Source organism: Haplochromis burtoni, unplaced genomic scaffold (genome assembly GCF_018398535.1).
Source record: "Haplochromis burtoni strain Fernald_Lab_line unplaced genomic scaffold, NCSU_Asbu1 Contig_110, whole genome shotgun sequence".
Classification (NCBI taxonomy): domain Eukaryota; kingdom Metazoa; phylum Chordata; class Actinopteri; order Cichliformes; family Cichlidae; genus Haplochromis; species Haplochromis burtoni.
In genome coordinates this window covers 726,122-739,149 of record NW_024582471.1, presented here as the reverse complement: position 1 = coordinate 739,149, position 13,028 = coordinate 726,122, and the positions used below count along the sequence as shown (strand labels likewise).

General features: G+C 40.4%; 1 protein-coding gene across 2 annotated transcripts; it reads right to left on the bottom strand.

The window, feature by feature from the left end:
• Positions 1-1,517: 1,517 nt before the first annotated feature.
• ankrd49 (ankyrin repeat domain 49) lies at positions 1,518-9,759 on the bottom strand. Of its 2 annotated transcripts, none has more exons than XM_005928242.3 (3): positions 9,456-9,759; positions 6,722-6,943; positions 1,518-2,933 (listed from the first exon to the last, which is right to left on the bottom strand). In XM_005928242.3, exons 1-3 carry the CDS (start codon positions 9,729-9,731, stop codon positions 2,457-2,459), a joined length of 975 nt encoding a protein of 324 aa, XP_005928304.1. In that variant the 5' UTR covers positions 9,732-9,759; the 3' UTR covers positions 1,518-2,456. The 2 variants fall into 2 exon arrangements, with proteins under 2 accessions (XP_005928304.1, XP_005928305.1); XM_005928243.3 differs by having other exon boundaries at positions 2,352-2,933; positions 6,722-6,940.
• Positions 9,760-13,028: the final 3,269 nt, after the last annotated feature.

Sequence of the window (13,028 nt, the reverse complement as noted above, 5' to 3'; positions counted from 1 at the left end):
TTAATGAGTTTTTTGGGTTCATTGAGAACATGGTTGTTGTTCAATAATAAAATTATTCCTCAAAAATACAACTTGCCTAATAATTCTGCACTCCCTGTAGTTTTGTGCTTAAAAGGAAAACATTTGGCGTATTTTAATACCACATATATATATTATTGAAAGCACATACATATTTTAACACAAACATGTCTTAATAGCCGGGGTTCCTTTTAATGGTCATTGCCTGAGAAAAAGCATGCAGAGAAGATGATCTGTAAAACCTTGTCACACAAAGTAAGAAGCTATTATTAAAAACTTTAATATTTAGCAGTAACTGAAAAGAAAAATATTCTAGTTGCAATCTATGTTGCACACAGCATGTTTAAACTACTTTAACTGTTGATGCCAGAGGTCAGAGCATAACCAGACTGCTTTGAGCTGACAGGGAGGCCAGCAGTAAATCAAATATTAACTCAATGGGAACTCAAAAATTAAACCTCACTTTAACTAGACAGCACCAAATCACAATAACAGTCGCTCAGTTTTATCTGTGTCACGGCCCATGGCTCGGCATCCAGGGAGCCGTGGGAGGCTACGGTGGCCACACCCTCGAGCTGGGCCGCCTCCAAACCACCTACGTCTCATCTGAGGCAATCACCGGAGAACTACTTCAGCCAGCTCTGACAGCTTCTCTTCGCCAGTCCGTAAGTCTCCTCCCAGTGTGACCAGCATTCGGCGTGGAAGCTTGTGGCCTCCCTCCCTCCCTAGGATTCCCTTCACGGGCACCTCTCCCCTCCAAGCTCCACGGTCCTGCTCTACCTGTAAGCCTCGGCAACTTATGAAGTCTAGCTGTTCATTTCTTGACAACCTGCGTGCTGTTAACTGTGTCTCCCCTTTCTGTTGCAGTTTCCCCACGGTCCCGATTACGGTGCTCCTGGGCTCCACGCTCCTCGTTTCCCCCCGTGGTATGAGCCTTAGTTTTTCGTTTCCTTAGCGTTGTTAAAAGATTCTTCAGTTCAATAAAAACTTGTACATAGTTCTGAGCTGCGGTGTGCTGAGTCTGCTTTGGGGTCCTGTTACCTGAACACTCCGTGTTCTGTGACAATCTGGATTTACAAGCTGGAAATTAGAGGTCATCCAGGTCTTTATGTCTTTAAGATGTTCCTGCAGTTTAACTAATTGGTGTGTGCTACCTGACTTCCGACTTCATAGATAAACCTGGGTATCATCTGCAAACCAATAAAAATGCATGCTAATGATATTGCCTAAGGCAGGGGTCCCCAATGCCAGTCCCTGCAGGTTTTAGATCTCACCCTGAGTCAACACACCTGAATCACATGATCAGTTCATTACCAGGCCTCTGGAGAACTGCAAGACATGTTGAGAAGGTAATTTATCCATTTAAATCAGCTGTGATGGATCAAGGCCACATCTAAAACCTGCAGGGACACCGGCCCTCGTGGACTGGGATTGGGGACCCCTGGCCTAAGGGAACCATATATAATGTCAGCAGAATCCTAGAACCTTTGGACTTCCCATTTACATTAACACATTAGAGTTTATTAGATATGATTCAAATCACAGCAGTGCAGTATCTATGGCATGCTCTAATTTCTATAATAAAATATTCTCAACAGTATCAAACACTGCACTGAGGTTTAGCCATACAAGCACAGACATAAATCCACTGTCAGAGGCCAAAAGAAGATCAGTATGAATATTCACTAATAAGCATAAGTTACAACCAAGTTATGCAGAAAGGCATCTCTTAAAACATGTCAAACCTTAAAGCAGATGGGCTATAGCAGCAGAAGACCAACCTGGATGCCATCTCTGTCAGCTAAGAACAGGAAATTGAGGCTACACAACAAGTTCACTATAACTGGACCATAGAAAATAAAAAAACATTGCCTGATCTGATAAGTCTCATCCATCCTACCTTTAATCAGTGTTTCAGGCTAGTAGTGGTGTTGTAATGGTGTGGGTTATATTTACTTGGCACATTTTGGGCACCATAGTACCAAGTGAGCATCGTTTGAGTGCCAGAGCCTACTCGAGCAACAAATAAAGTGGCTAATGAGTGTAAAAGTTAGGCCCTACACAAATCCAAAGAAAACCTTTCAAGGTTGAAAAAGACTTTTAGTTAACAGGTAGATACTAAAATAACTACTCATATATAATGCTTTGAATTTCTAATATCTAAATGTCACTGAACAATTGGCACTCAGAAACACAGCTTGAATCTTATCACAGCATCTTTTCAGCTCCTCAGAAATCCTGCAATTTCAAGTTTAAAGAGACCTTTTTTTAACCTGTGGTCTATTGCAGTATAAAAGAGAAGAAACTTTCAGTCTAATTGTAAAGAAGATGAATTGGAGATTTGACATTCACGTTTATTATGTTGCTTCAAACGGAAACCTGACCATGAGCAAGACATCAATACTAATGTGAAAGCCTGTGTGGGCCTGTGCTTTTGTTCATGAGATGGGCACCACATTCACATAGTCTTCCACCATCTCAAACATAAAGTGATGGGGCCCACTACGTCGAGCCACCTCTCCGGCAGTCTCCCCGCTGCTGCTGCGGAGCCCCGGCTTCAGATGGCGCTGAGAGAGCAGCAGCTCTAAGGTGTGTCTGGAGTCTGTTTTTGAGAAGCTTGTGTATGAAGCAGCGAGATGTAATGGTGTGAGTCCACCGTTGGTCTGGGCGTTCAGTTCCGCTCCGTGCTGCAGGAGACAACTCGCCACAGAAACGCGGCTCCAGCGGCAAGCGCTGTGAAGGGGAGTCCAGCCGTCGATGGTGCGGGGGTTGACCTTAGAGCCGCCGGCAAGCAGAGCACAGACGACTTCGATGTGACCGCTGTATGCTGCACGGTGCAGGGGAGTGTAACCATCTTCATCACAGCAGTGCACCAGCGAAGGATCAGCAGCTAACAAACTGTGGACTGTGGCAAGCTGAAAGAAAACCACATAAAGTGATTGTAAGAAAACCTTTCATTTGAGCTGCTCTTTCTCAAATAAAACTTCATTTCTGCAACATTGATCACAAGGTCGGCTCCATTTGTGCTTCATGCAAACTTTAAATAGTCACATAAGCACCTTCGTTTATTTTTTACTTTGCGGTAAAGGCACCAAAAGCTGTCAAAGGACCTCATGCAGCAGTTTGATTTTCAGACTTTCTGATACCTCTTCAGCAAATCTTTGGTTTAACCAACAAACTGATACCAATAACGTAGGCCAACAAAGAAAAAAGGTCAAAAGGAACACTCTGCAAACACTTGTCAACTAGTCTCTGAGCAGTGGAGAAACTTTAATATAAACTGGAAACGTAGACTGTTCAGCTTCAAAGTAAAGGTTACCCACATGGAAAAGATATATACAGTATAAATCTTATAAAGTTTGTATCTGTCTTGTGTGAAACTTGTATGAAAAGCATATAAGAGTGAAAACAGATATAAGATCCCTTGAAAAATTATATAATGAAACTTGTATGTTTTGGATACTTACTAAAACAATGTATGAAAGTAATTAGAAAGTGGTCACTTTCATGAGTAAATCACATATAAGTTTTTACTATTTCTTTTCCATATGGGTATGCCTCACCACTGTAACTACAGACAGACAAAAGATTAATGTAGTTACTGTGATGTCACCAATTTTTAAACCTTAAGACAAGCATATTTGCAGTTGCCATTTTGATTTACTTCAGTTCCATTTAAGTGTTTTTTCACCGTATACCTATTTTAACTACTGACTTCCAGCAACCGGTTGGCAATAAACAGTCTTTTCTTGCAGCCGGTGGTTATCAGGGAGTTACCAACCTCCTGCTATGCCTGAGTAACTGGGGCCCAAGTCCAACTGCTAAATACAGCGCAATGCACAAATTATGATTTAAAGACAGTAATGTCAGACTGAAAATCCCCCTGCAGGAGGAAGAACTGCTGTTTAAATTATATTCACACATGCACTGTAGCCCCGGATCAGGCGTCAAAAGATCTTCTCCCTGCCAGCTTCCTTGTACAAAGTCAGTGCAAGGTCAAACTGAGAACACAGAAGGCAAAAGCTCTGGGAATTTACAGCAAATGAGTGGGTGCTGCGCATCCTGCCTCCTACATGCTCTACCCAGCTTCTTAGCTCCAAAGTTAAGCTGACTTGTTCCAGAGGTGAGAACAATGAGAACACATCTGATGAAAATCTCCTGCTGTGGGCTACATGTACAAAAAGGAAACTCTGGACAGCTCCATGAAATTATTCTCCTGACATTATCAGGACTTACTGTCTGGAAACTGCTCAGCTGAATTCTTCTACTCACTTAATCAAGACAAAAATCAAGAAAATTTGTCATGACTCCAAATAACTTTGAATTATTTGGGAATTTATTCCACGCACGAATCTTTTTCAATTATGGTGTGTTGAGGGAAACTGCTGGATGTGACAGTGTTATAATGCAAATAATGAACTTTGATTAAATCAGGCTGACGCAAGTTTAATTATCTGCAAGTGTATATTGTTTTTCATTCAGCTTTTGTGCCTTGTCTTTTTCGGGAGTTCAGGCTGTATTAAATGCAGCTGTGTTTCTGTGCTGCTTCCTGCCTCATGGTGTAGAAAGTCATGAGATTTTTTATTCTTCGGTGGAACTTCTGCAATTCTTGACATTTAAATATTGAATTTACCACAAGTCTCAGACAGCAGGTTACTCATACAGCTATACTGGTGCATTAGTATATAGTTCTATCATTTTTAATCTAGACGGTCACTTTGTAAACTCTGACTGTGTTTTGTTTTTATTTTTTATATAACTGGGGAAAAGGTATTGATGCCTTCTCAGTATTAAAATTTGAAATTCAAATATAATCACTGCTGCCTGTGAAATATTTACAACTAATTCACGAGTTCCCATTTGTGGTTAGAGAGCCATGTGTAATTTTAACTAGAAGAAATAATCATTTAAAAAAAATCAACATTCAAGACTATTTATTTACACTATTTAACCTTCTCAAGTGGAAACAACTTAAAGGATACCACAAACCATCCTGTGTGTGGTCAACGTCTCCGTGGGATTAGAACAAAAATCTGCCAAAATAAAGGATGCGTATGATGAAACTGTGCTTTTATCTTTGTATTTATCCTTAAAGGTGAGGTGTAAAAATTAAGTGAATATACGAAGCTGATTAGTTTTGCCATTGCTCTACCCTCACACTTGGATGATGTCCAGCTTCAGCCAGTAGGAATTTTATGCAGTTACGGTTAGTTGCTGCTTAGATCTCGCAGCAGGCCAGAGATCTGTCGGGGGAAAATATTTGTTTGACAAACATTTGACTTTAATGGAGTGACTTTAATTTGTGTCCCTAAATGCTGTAATTATTATTTATTCAGCTCTGCTTCTATCCTGAGATGAAGACTCAAAGGTCATGACTGGTTTGAAATTCATAAAGCATCAGCTTGTGCTGTGATTTTTCCCCAGTGTGCGCCCCCAGGACTTTAATTCAAACTTGAATAAATAGTGTCTAGTAATTGACCAAGAGGGATGCTTGGCTGAGAAATTGCAGTAAATAGACGTGGCAGTCAGTGTATCCTGAACTAAAATTTAGGGGAGACATCAGCAACGGCAAAGACCGGCGGCTCTATACCTTCAGTTTTCATTTCCCAGTGACCTTTAAAATAAAAAAGCTCATGCTTTAAAATAACATAGGTTTCCAGAGGCGTAGTTTTACTGTCAACAAATAGTCAGCAGCAGATGCTACATTGGATAACTCAGTATCTTACAGAGAAAACCAGCGACAAAGAAGGAAAAAGAACAGACTGATCCGCTCGCAGCTGCTGACTGCAAAGAGGAAGATGATGGGGAAGAGGGCAGGAGTGTGTGAGGGGGAAGCAAAGTGCTGCTTTTAAGATGACAGCAAAATGTATTTTTGTGGTATTATGTTGAGACCACTGAAAGCTGCTGTCGCCATTTTCACGACAGGAAAAAGTCATTTGCAGAAGAAGCTGTACTGCGACAGCCGTTTAATCTCGGTACAATAATAGTGTTAACTCGTTTCCTGGTCACTTCTGAGACTGCAGCGTATTTAGGTGAACTTTGTATAAGTTTGGTATCTTTAGTTAAGTAAAGGTCATCGACAGAGAGTTGGGATCAAAACGGGTAAAATTCATCTTAAACTACCAAAAAAAAACAAACACCTACAGTAGTTGACAAAAGTGAGCTAAACTGCAGCAGCACAAGATGTTCATGTTGATAGATGGTTAAAAAACCTGGATGCCCAAAGGATGAAAATCAAACCATGTTTCAGTTTAAAGACCTGAATGACTGATGATACCGTTTGTGCTGCAACAGATGGAAGAAAAACTCAAAGTTTAACTATTCAGGCTACAATATAAACGAGGATATTATCTCCTTCCTTTGGGTTCTACTGTAGTTCACGTGAAGAAGGAAGGAAATGAGAAGCAAAACAACTAAACTTTTCTTTTCTTTTTTCTTTTTTTTTTTAAAACGCTGCAAAAACGAAGATGAAGCCAGAAGGGAATTGGTACCAGTTGGCACCAGGAAAAACTGGCACTTTGTTTCAATAGATTCACACTTCAAATTAGATAGCCTGTCAGCAGTGACAGTAGCTCACTGTAAAACAAGGATGGAAAACATTTTCCCCCATACATAATATCATTTTCACAAATTTCCTTGAAATAATAATGTTATTTTAAAGCTCTACCGCTCACCCCTAATCTGAAAACAAAACTGGACTTACGCGATTGTTTTCCGCCGCCCACAGAATGAGCTCGTTGGGTTCATCTTTGAGAGCTTCCTCCTTTTCCAGATACCACTCCTCACTGTGCTCCCTCTCCTCTGGCTCTTCTTCATCGTCCTTGCTTCCGGTCCACACGCTGCCAGACCCTCGGGGGATCAGGTGTCCGTGTGTGTCGAGAAGCTCGAGCTGGTTAAAATCTTCTGGAAACTCCATCAGTCGCTGCTTTGGACAGAGAAGACACGTCAGAGTTATTAGTTTGTTCCTTGTGTTAAGGTTGAAGTAGACACAAACACCAGTGAGCCACCCAAAGAACCAATTAATTTCTACCTAGTGTTTGTGTAAGATATGATCTACCAGTGTGCAACGACCTAAAGCCTAGTGGCTCATTTATTTCCCCCAGTTCTTTATAGACCGCATTGGATAAAAAATGTCCAGCATCATTAGGATTACAGAAACATATCCAGCTGCCGGGCTCGGGCTACCTCACTGCTGACAAACAGTCATTATAGAAGAATCTGGCATGCACAGATGGTTTCATAATTATTTTTGGTCTGTTGCTTCTTAAATTTGATATTCGCACCTTTAAGAGTAGACAAACAATAAGCCATCACATCTGTTGTTCCCGTCAGATTCTTTCTTAGCTGCGGCACTGACACAATGAGGGAATTAATGAGTAGAAAAATAATCAAAACCTATTTTGGTAACTGGAAAATGTCAAATATAGACCTTTCAAGTTTCTCAAATGTGAGCTGTCATTCCATTATTCCTAGTTTGCAATATCAGAATGGTTAATTGACTGGCAGACTTTACAACAGAAACCATTTTATCGTCATTTTTGTTATGATCAGACATTCTCGCATCAGGTTTTTAGCTATTTTTTTTCCCCTTTCTCCCTTTTATGTCAGTCTAAATTAAATCTCTCGGGTAGGACAAAGCTGACTACTCTCAGTGGCTAAAAAATAATTAACTGAAAAATTACTGAAAGGGAAGTGATGAAAATTATAATTGTATCAAAGTAAAAACAATGTTTAATTTTACAAGGTGTGAATCGAAAAACTTTAAGTGATTGCTGCTTATTAAAATAGGGTTAGGACAATAAATCGGATGAGTTTGGGTGACTCAGGATGTTAGAGCACAACCCTGGTTTGACAGTGCAACTGTTGTGGGTGGACTCTCAGTGCAGAATACTGTAAATGTCAGAACAAAAACAAACATGCTCCTGTTCAGGGGGCTTATCTTCAGGCTTTGATGTTGGGAACTTCTGTTTGGTCACCCGGTTGTAGCGTGAGGCTCCGCTCTCATCATTAGTGACACTCAGGATTGAGGAGAGTGAAAGGGATTTCCAGAAAACTGCACTGGAAACGGTCCAGAGGTGCAGAGAAAGGGGACTTTAAGAGGCATCAGGTGTGTTTTTTTTGACTAGGTCACTCCAAACATTTTTGTTTTGGAGCCGTTAAGAAGTGGACTGCAAATCTTTTTCCTGCTGCAGGACTCAAATGTGTTCAAGCTTCAGGGCATGAATGTCAGACATTCTCCTTCAGAATTTTCTGGTAGAAAGCAGAATTCATGGTTGCATCAGTTACGACAAGTCATCCTGATCCTGAAGCCGCAAAGCAGCCCCAGACCATTACACTACCACCACCATGCTTGACTGTTGCTACGATGCTCTTTTTATGAAACCTTTGACTCAGTCCATGGAATATTTTCCCAAAAGTCTAAGGCATCATCAAGATGTCTTTGGGCGAATGTGAGACAAGTCGTCGTGTTCCTTTTGGTCAGCAGTGGTTTTTGCCTGTTTGTTGTTTTGCAACCTCCTGGATAAGTCGTTGATGTGTTCTTGGAGGAATTTTGGTAAGCTGGCCACTCCTGGAAAAGTTCAGTGGTGAAGCTGGTCATTTCTAGACAGTGCCTCTCACAGCAGTTTGCTGGAGTCCAAAACCTTGGAAATATCTGTGTAATAATTTCCAGACTGATAGATGAGAAATTGTTTCTCAGGAGTTCTCGACTTTCTTTAGATTGTGGCATGATGTGTTGCTTTTAGAGATCTTTAAATCTACTTCACTTTGAAAAACAGGTTCTATTTACATATTTCATAATTGAAGAGGTCCAACAGTAACCAGGTCTTTGCATGGCTAGCTTTCCAAAATAAAGTGTGATTAATGGCTTTGAATTTGTGACTTAACAAGGTGGGGAATTACATTTTGACAGTGGCCGGTGCAGTTTTTATAACTTTTGCCCTTAATAAATGAAATCACCACTTACATACTGCATTTTGTATTTACTCGGGTTACCTTTGTATAGCATTAAAATTTGCTCATCGTTTCACTTGACTGTAAATGCTAAAGAAAAAAAGCCTTGTTAACCTGACTCATGTGCATTAAAAATTTATTATCTTCATCAATGCTTCTTCAGCATTAAGTCTTTATTCATGCTCAAATGTAAAGCAAAATAATGTAGGGTTTAGAACTGGAGCTGTAATGCAACTCAATGAAAATAAAACATCTTTAAGGGGTCCTAAATGACCTGACAACGACCCTATTCCTTGAGAAATGTTCACTTAAAAATGAACATGACAACTTTATTAGGAGACCTCCAAAGGTTGATTCTGTTCATCTGGACGGAGCGTTTTCAGTGGGAGAAACGTTTCGTCACTCATCCAAGTGACTATGAGTGAAACAAAGGCGTTAGATTAATTTTACAAGCAGTTCACGACATTTAATTCACACTTACACACCTGAAACTGTTCCGCCAGATGCCGTTGTGATCGTAGGCTGTTCAAACCGTTGTGGACATTCTGCACCGTGACGTATGGTAGCCGTGTCTTGACGTCCACTATCTGTGAAGCACCGCTCACAGACACGAGTGTAACTGCTCTAACTGCTAGCATAGAAAAGCAAAGCGAAGTACGTTTCACCTCGTCCACACAAAAACACGCTGCAGTGAAGACAAGCGGGATCTGTAGTTCTTCGCCTAGTAAGCGCCAAGCAGACACGCCATTGAAAGACTCCATTACCCACAAACGCTCGCGGAGGGTTACTTCTTCTTTTATTCGACATCTGGTAGTAAAACTGCTGCTTCCGTCTGGCAGAACAATTGGTGCCGGTGTTATAAATAGAGATTTATTAAACAGTTAGTAGTGAACACGGAGGAAGTGTTGAACATACCGATATCGATACTTTTAAACTTAAAAAGGTAGCTAATGTAGGGGAGAGCAGTGTGCCATGGTTTATGAGATGAATTCTGATTAGTTTGCACTGATCACTAAATCACTGTGAGTTTTAGTTTTCACAATAATTTGCTAATAAAAACAAACCTGCTTTTGATTTATTTTGAAAATATATTTTATGGCAGTCATCTAAAAAAAAAATTTTTTTTTAACACAATTTAGTGGGCTACATACCAAACTTAGAGGATAGAAATAAAGTATTGATCCAGTTGTGCTGGCACTGATCTGTTACCAATACCAGCATTTGTATCTATAGTGTAGAGTGATCGGATTGAGCCGCCTGACATCTTTGTGTTTTTTTTAAAAGGAGTGAGACTTTCTGGTAATCTTTTAAAGTGATCTTGAACAATAGTTCTCCAGGCTTTCTGAAGGCCTTTGGAAGTTTTTCTTTGGACACTGGCTGCTTTTTCCACTCATTTTTAGTCCAGTCCTTTTACGTGAACTTTTTCATAGGAGTGTTTTAACACGGACCTGTGAACCATTCAAACATAAAAATGCACCTGATTAAAGGGGTCAACTGGTGTTGTGTCCAGTAGCGGTTTTTGATACGGTTTGATACGGTTGCCTCGTGGGGGGCGGCATCACGGGCATCGGCAAAAAAAATTTTAAAAAAAGAATGCTCGTAGCCTACTCATGCTGCCCCGACGACATGCCAGCGCATATTGGGAATGGTATAGGCACCGATTGGTTTTCTATCGCCTATTTGCTGGGAGTAAGGGCGCCCTGCTGCTTGCTGCACAGGGAGGAGAGGGCGGGGCGGCTGGAGCGGCATCTAATAACCAACTCGCAAAATAAAACAAAATAAAAACAAACCAACAAACACGAAAACACCAGACATCATGATACAGACTTATAATTTGCACCGATGTTTTTTCGAAATTCTATACGCGAAAAGTGAGCGCGAGAGCCCTCGGTGTGCCTGCTCGCTGCTGAAGTCAAAGTCATCTCCGCTACATAGAGAAACAAGGCGACGAGGCTCCAGTTACAGCAGTGCAAGTAAATAAACAATAAATATAAGAAGAGTAAGAAAATAAATATACACTTTAGGACCAGGGGTAAAGGGATCAATAACAATTCAAAATTTATAATTTACAGTTTGATGATTTAAAGTCTCACACACAAACAATCGAAAAGGGAGGGGGCCGGCTGCTTCCAAATAGAGCACATTTCATTCACAATCTTGTAAATCCAAGCCCATTATGTATTCATGATTTGGATCCTAGGTTGTGCGAAATCCCAGAAATAAGGGAGGGAGTTTTCGCCCAGGGCGCCAAACAGGCTAGGACCGCCACTGGTTGTGTCTGTATAAAACGGACAACTTAGTTTTAAGTTGTGGGAAAAAAATAATCATTTGTTCTAGTTTCTTTGGTTGGATCCATGAGAAATGTCAAAGTAAACATAATTTGACAGGCATGAAATTTTATTTTTGCACCAACAAGGTGATTCCCAAGACCTGTTAACTTAAAACTTGACATATCATGTGCAAGGTGTCCTAAAAAAGTTGAGGAAATTGGACAAAGTGGAGGACAAAAGAAAAAATGGCAGGCCTAACAAAGTATCTACACCAGATGAACAGTATCTGAAAGTCATGTCTTTCACAATGAGTAAAAAATTCAGAAAAAAATCTGACACAGACCCTGAGAGATGCATCTGGCCCCTCAGCTAATCAGTCTAATCATCAGAAATGGTCTCAGTGGACGTGGTATCAAGGCGGTGGCTGTCAAGAAGCCATTCGTAATGAAAGGAAAAAGAAAGAAAAGGCTAAGGTATCTTAAATCAGTGGTCCCCAACCTCCGGGCCATGGCCCGGTACCGGTCCGTGAGTTGTTTGGTACCGGGCCGTGAGAGTTGAGGTTTGGCGTGAAATTTATGGTTTTCAGGGTTTTTATTGATTTTTAGAGTTATTTTAAAAAAATCACATTTATCATTAACTCTTTTTCTCTGGGTCTTTTCCCATGTGTTATGAATAAATCTTTTTTTGTTACCAGCACTGGTTTTATTTTGACGTATTTATCCATGACACCTTAAAGGTCGCGACATAAACTGGTCCAGGGCGCAAAAAAGGTTGGGGGCCACTGTGTTAAATTATACAAGAACCAAACTAAAAATCACTAGCAACAGGTCTGATGGAGTGATGAATCTAAATTTGAAACATTTGTTTTAAGTCTTTTGAGTGAGTATGTAAGGAGAGGGTGAGGAGAGGTACAAAAGTGAGAGTCTACAGCCAACACAGAAGAGCAACAGTAGAGGCTCTGTCATGGTTTTTTTCCCACAACTCAAAACTAAGTTGTCCATTGGCTGCATTTCAGGCAGTATTATTGGAGCTCTCATCAAAATGATGGAATTATGAACACAGAAAAGTACTGTTAGATATTGATCCACCATGTAATACCATCTGGAAAGCATCTGATTAACAGCAGCTTAATTTTTCACAGTGACCCCAAACACACTGCCAATGTAATAATAATAATAAAAAATCAATAAAAACATTTCTATCCAGGTATGCGATAAAAACATACATGAATAGAAAAACACACAATAACAAACTGTCTGTCACGGGTTGGCCTCTCCAGAGCTCCGACCTCGGTTTTAGTGAAGCGTTGAAGAGCTCTGAATGTGCTTCAAAGAGCCTGGACACTATTCCTGAAGACTGGCAGCGGTAAAATGGCCAGGCTGAAACTATCACAATGAATGTCTGGCAATTTGCTGTAGGCCAAACCATCAATGTTTTCAGCACTTTGTTATTCTTTTTCATGTCTCTTCTTCTTTCAGCTGCTCCCTGTAGGGGTCATCTAGCACCATCTCACCCTGACCCCTAACATACTGTAGCTTTTGAGGCATGCCTTTCAAACCAATAAACATTTTTTTTCTTTTAAAACAGAACCAAATGTGAATGTGCAGATATCAGCTGTGATGGTATAATTTTAATGCTGGAATCACGTTATTATTTCATAATTGCTGCTTGTAGTCATGATTCAAAAATTTCACATTAGGAGGGTGAAAGATACAAAATAAACTAACATTGCATAAACTGGCATGTTTTATCCACCACATTTTACACTGAGCTCGCGTTAAGTTAAAT

Excerpts from the sequence above, each read along its gene's own strand:
- ankrd49 (XM_005928242.3), bottom strand. The coding sequence starts at position 9,731 with ATGGAGTCTTTCAATGGCGTGTCTGCTTGGCGCTTACTAGGCGAAGAA. Across the intron at positions 6,944-9,455 it reads ATCTGGCGGAACAGTTTCAG|CAGCGACTGATGGAGTTTCC; the intron begins GTGTGTAAGTGT and ends CTCTGTCCAAAG. Across the intron at positions 2,934-6,721 it reads GGGCGGCGGAAAACAATCGC|CTTGCCACAGTCCACAGTTT; the intron begins GTAAGTCCAGTT and ends GTTTTCTTTCAG.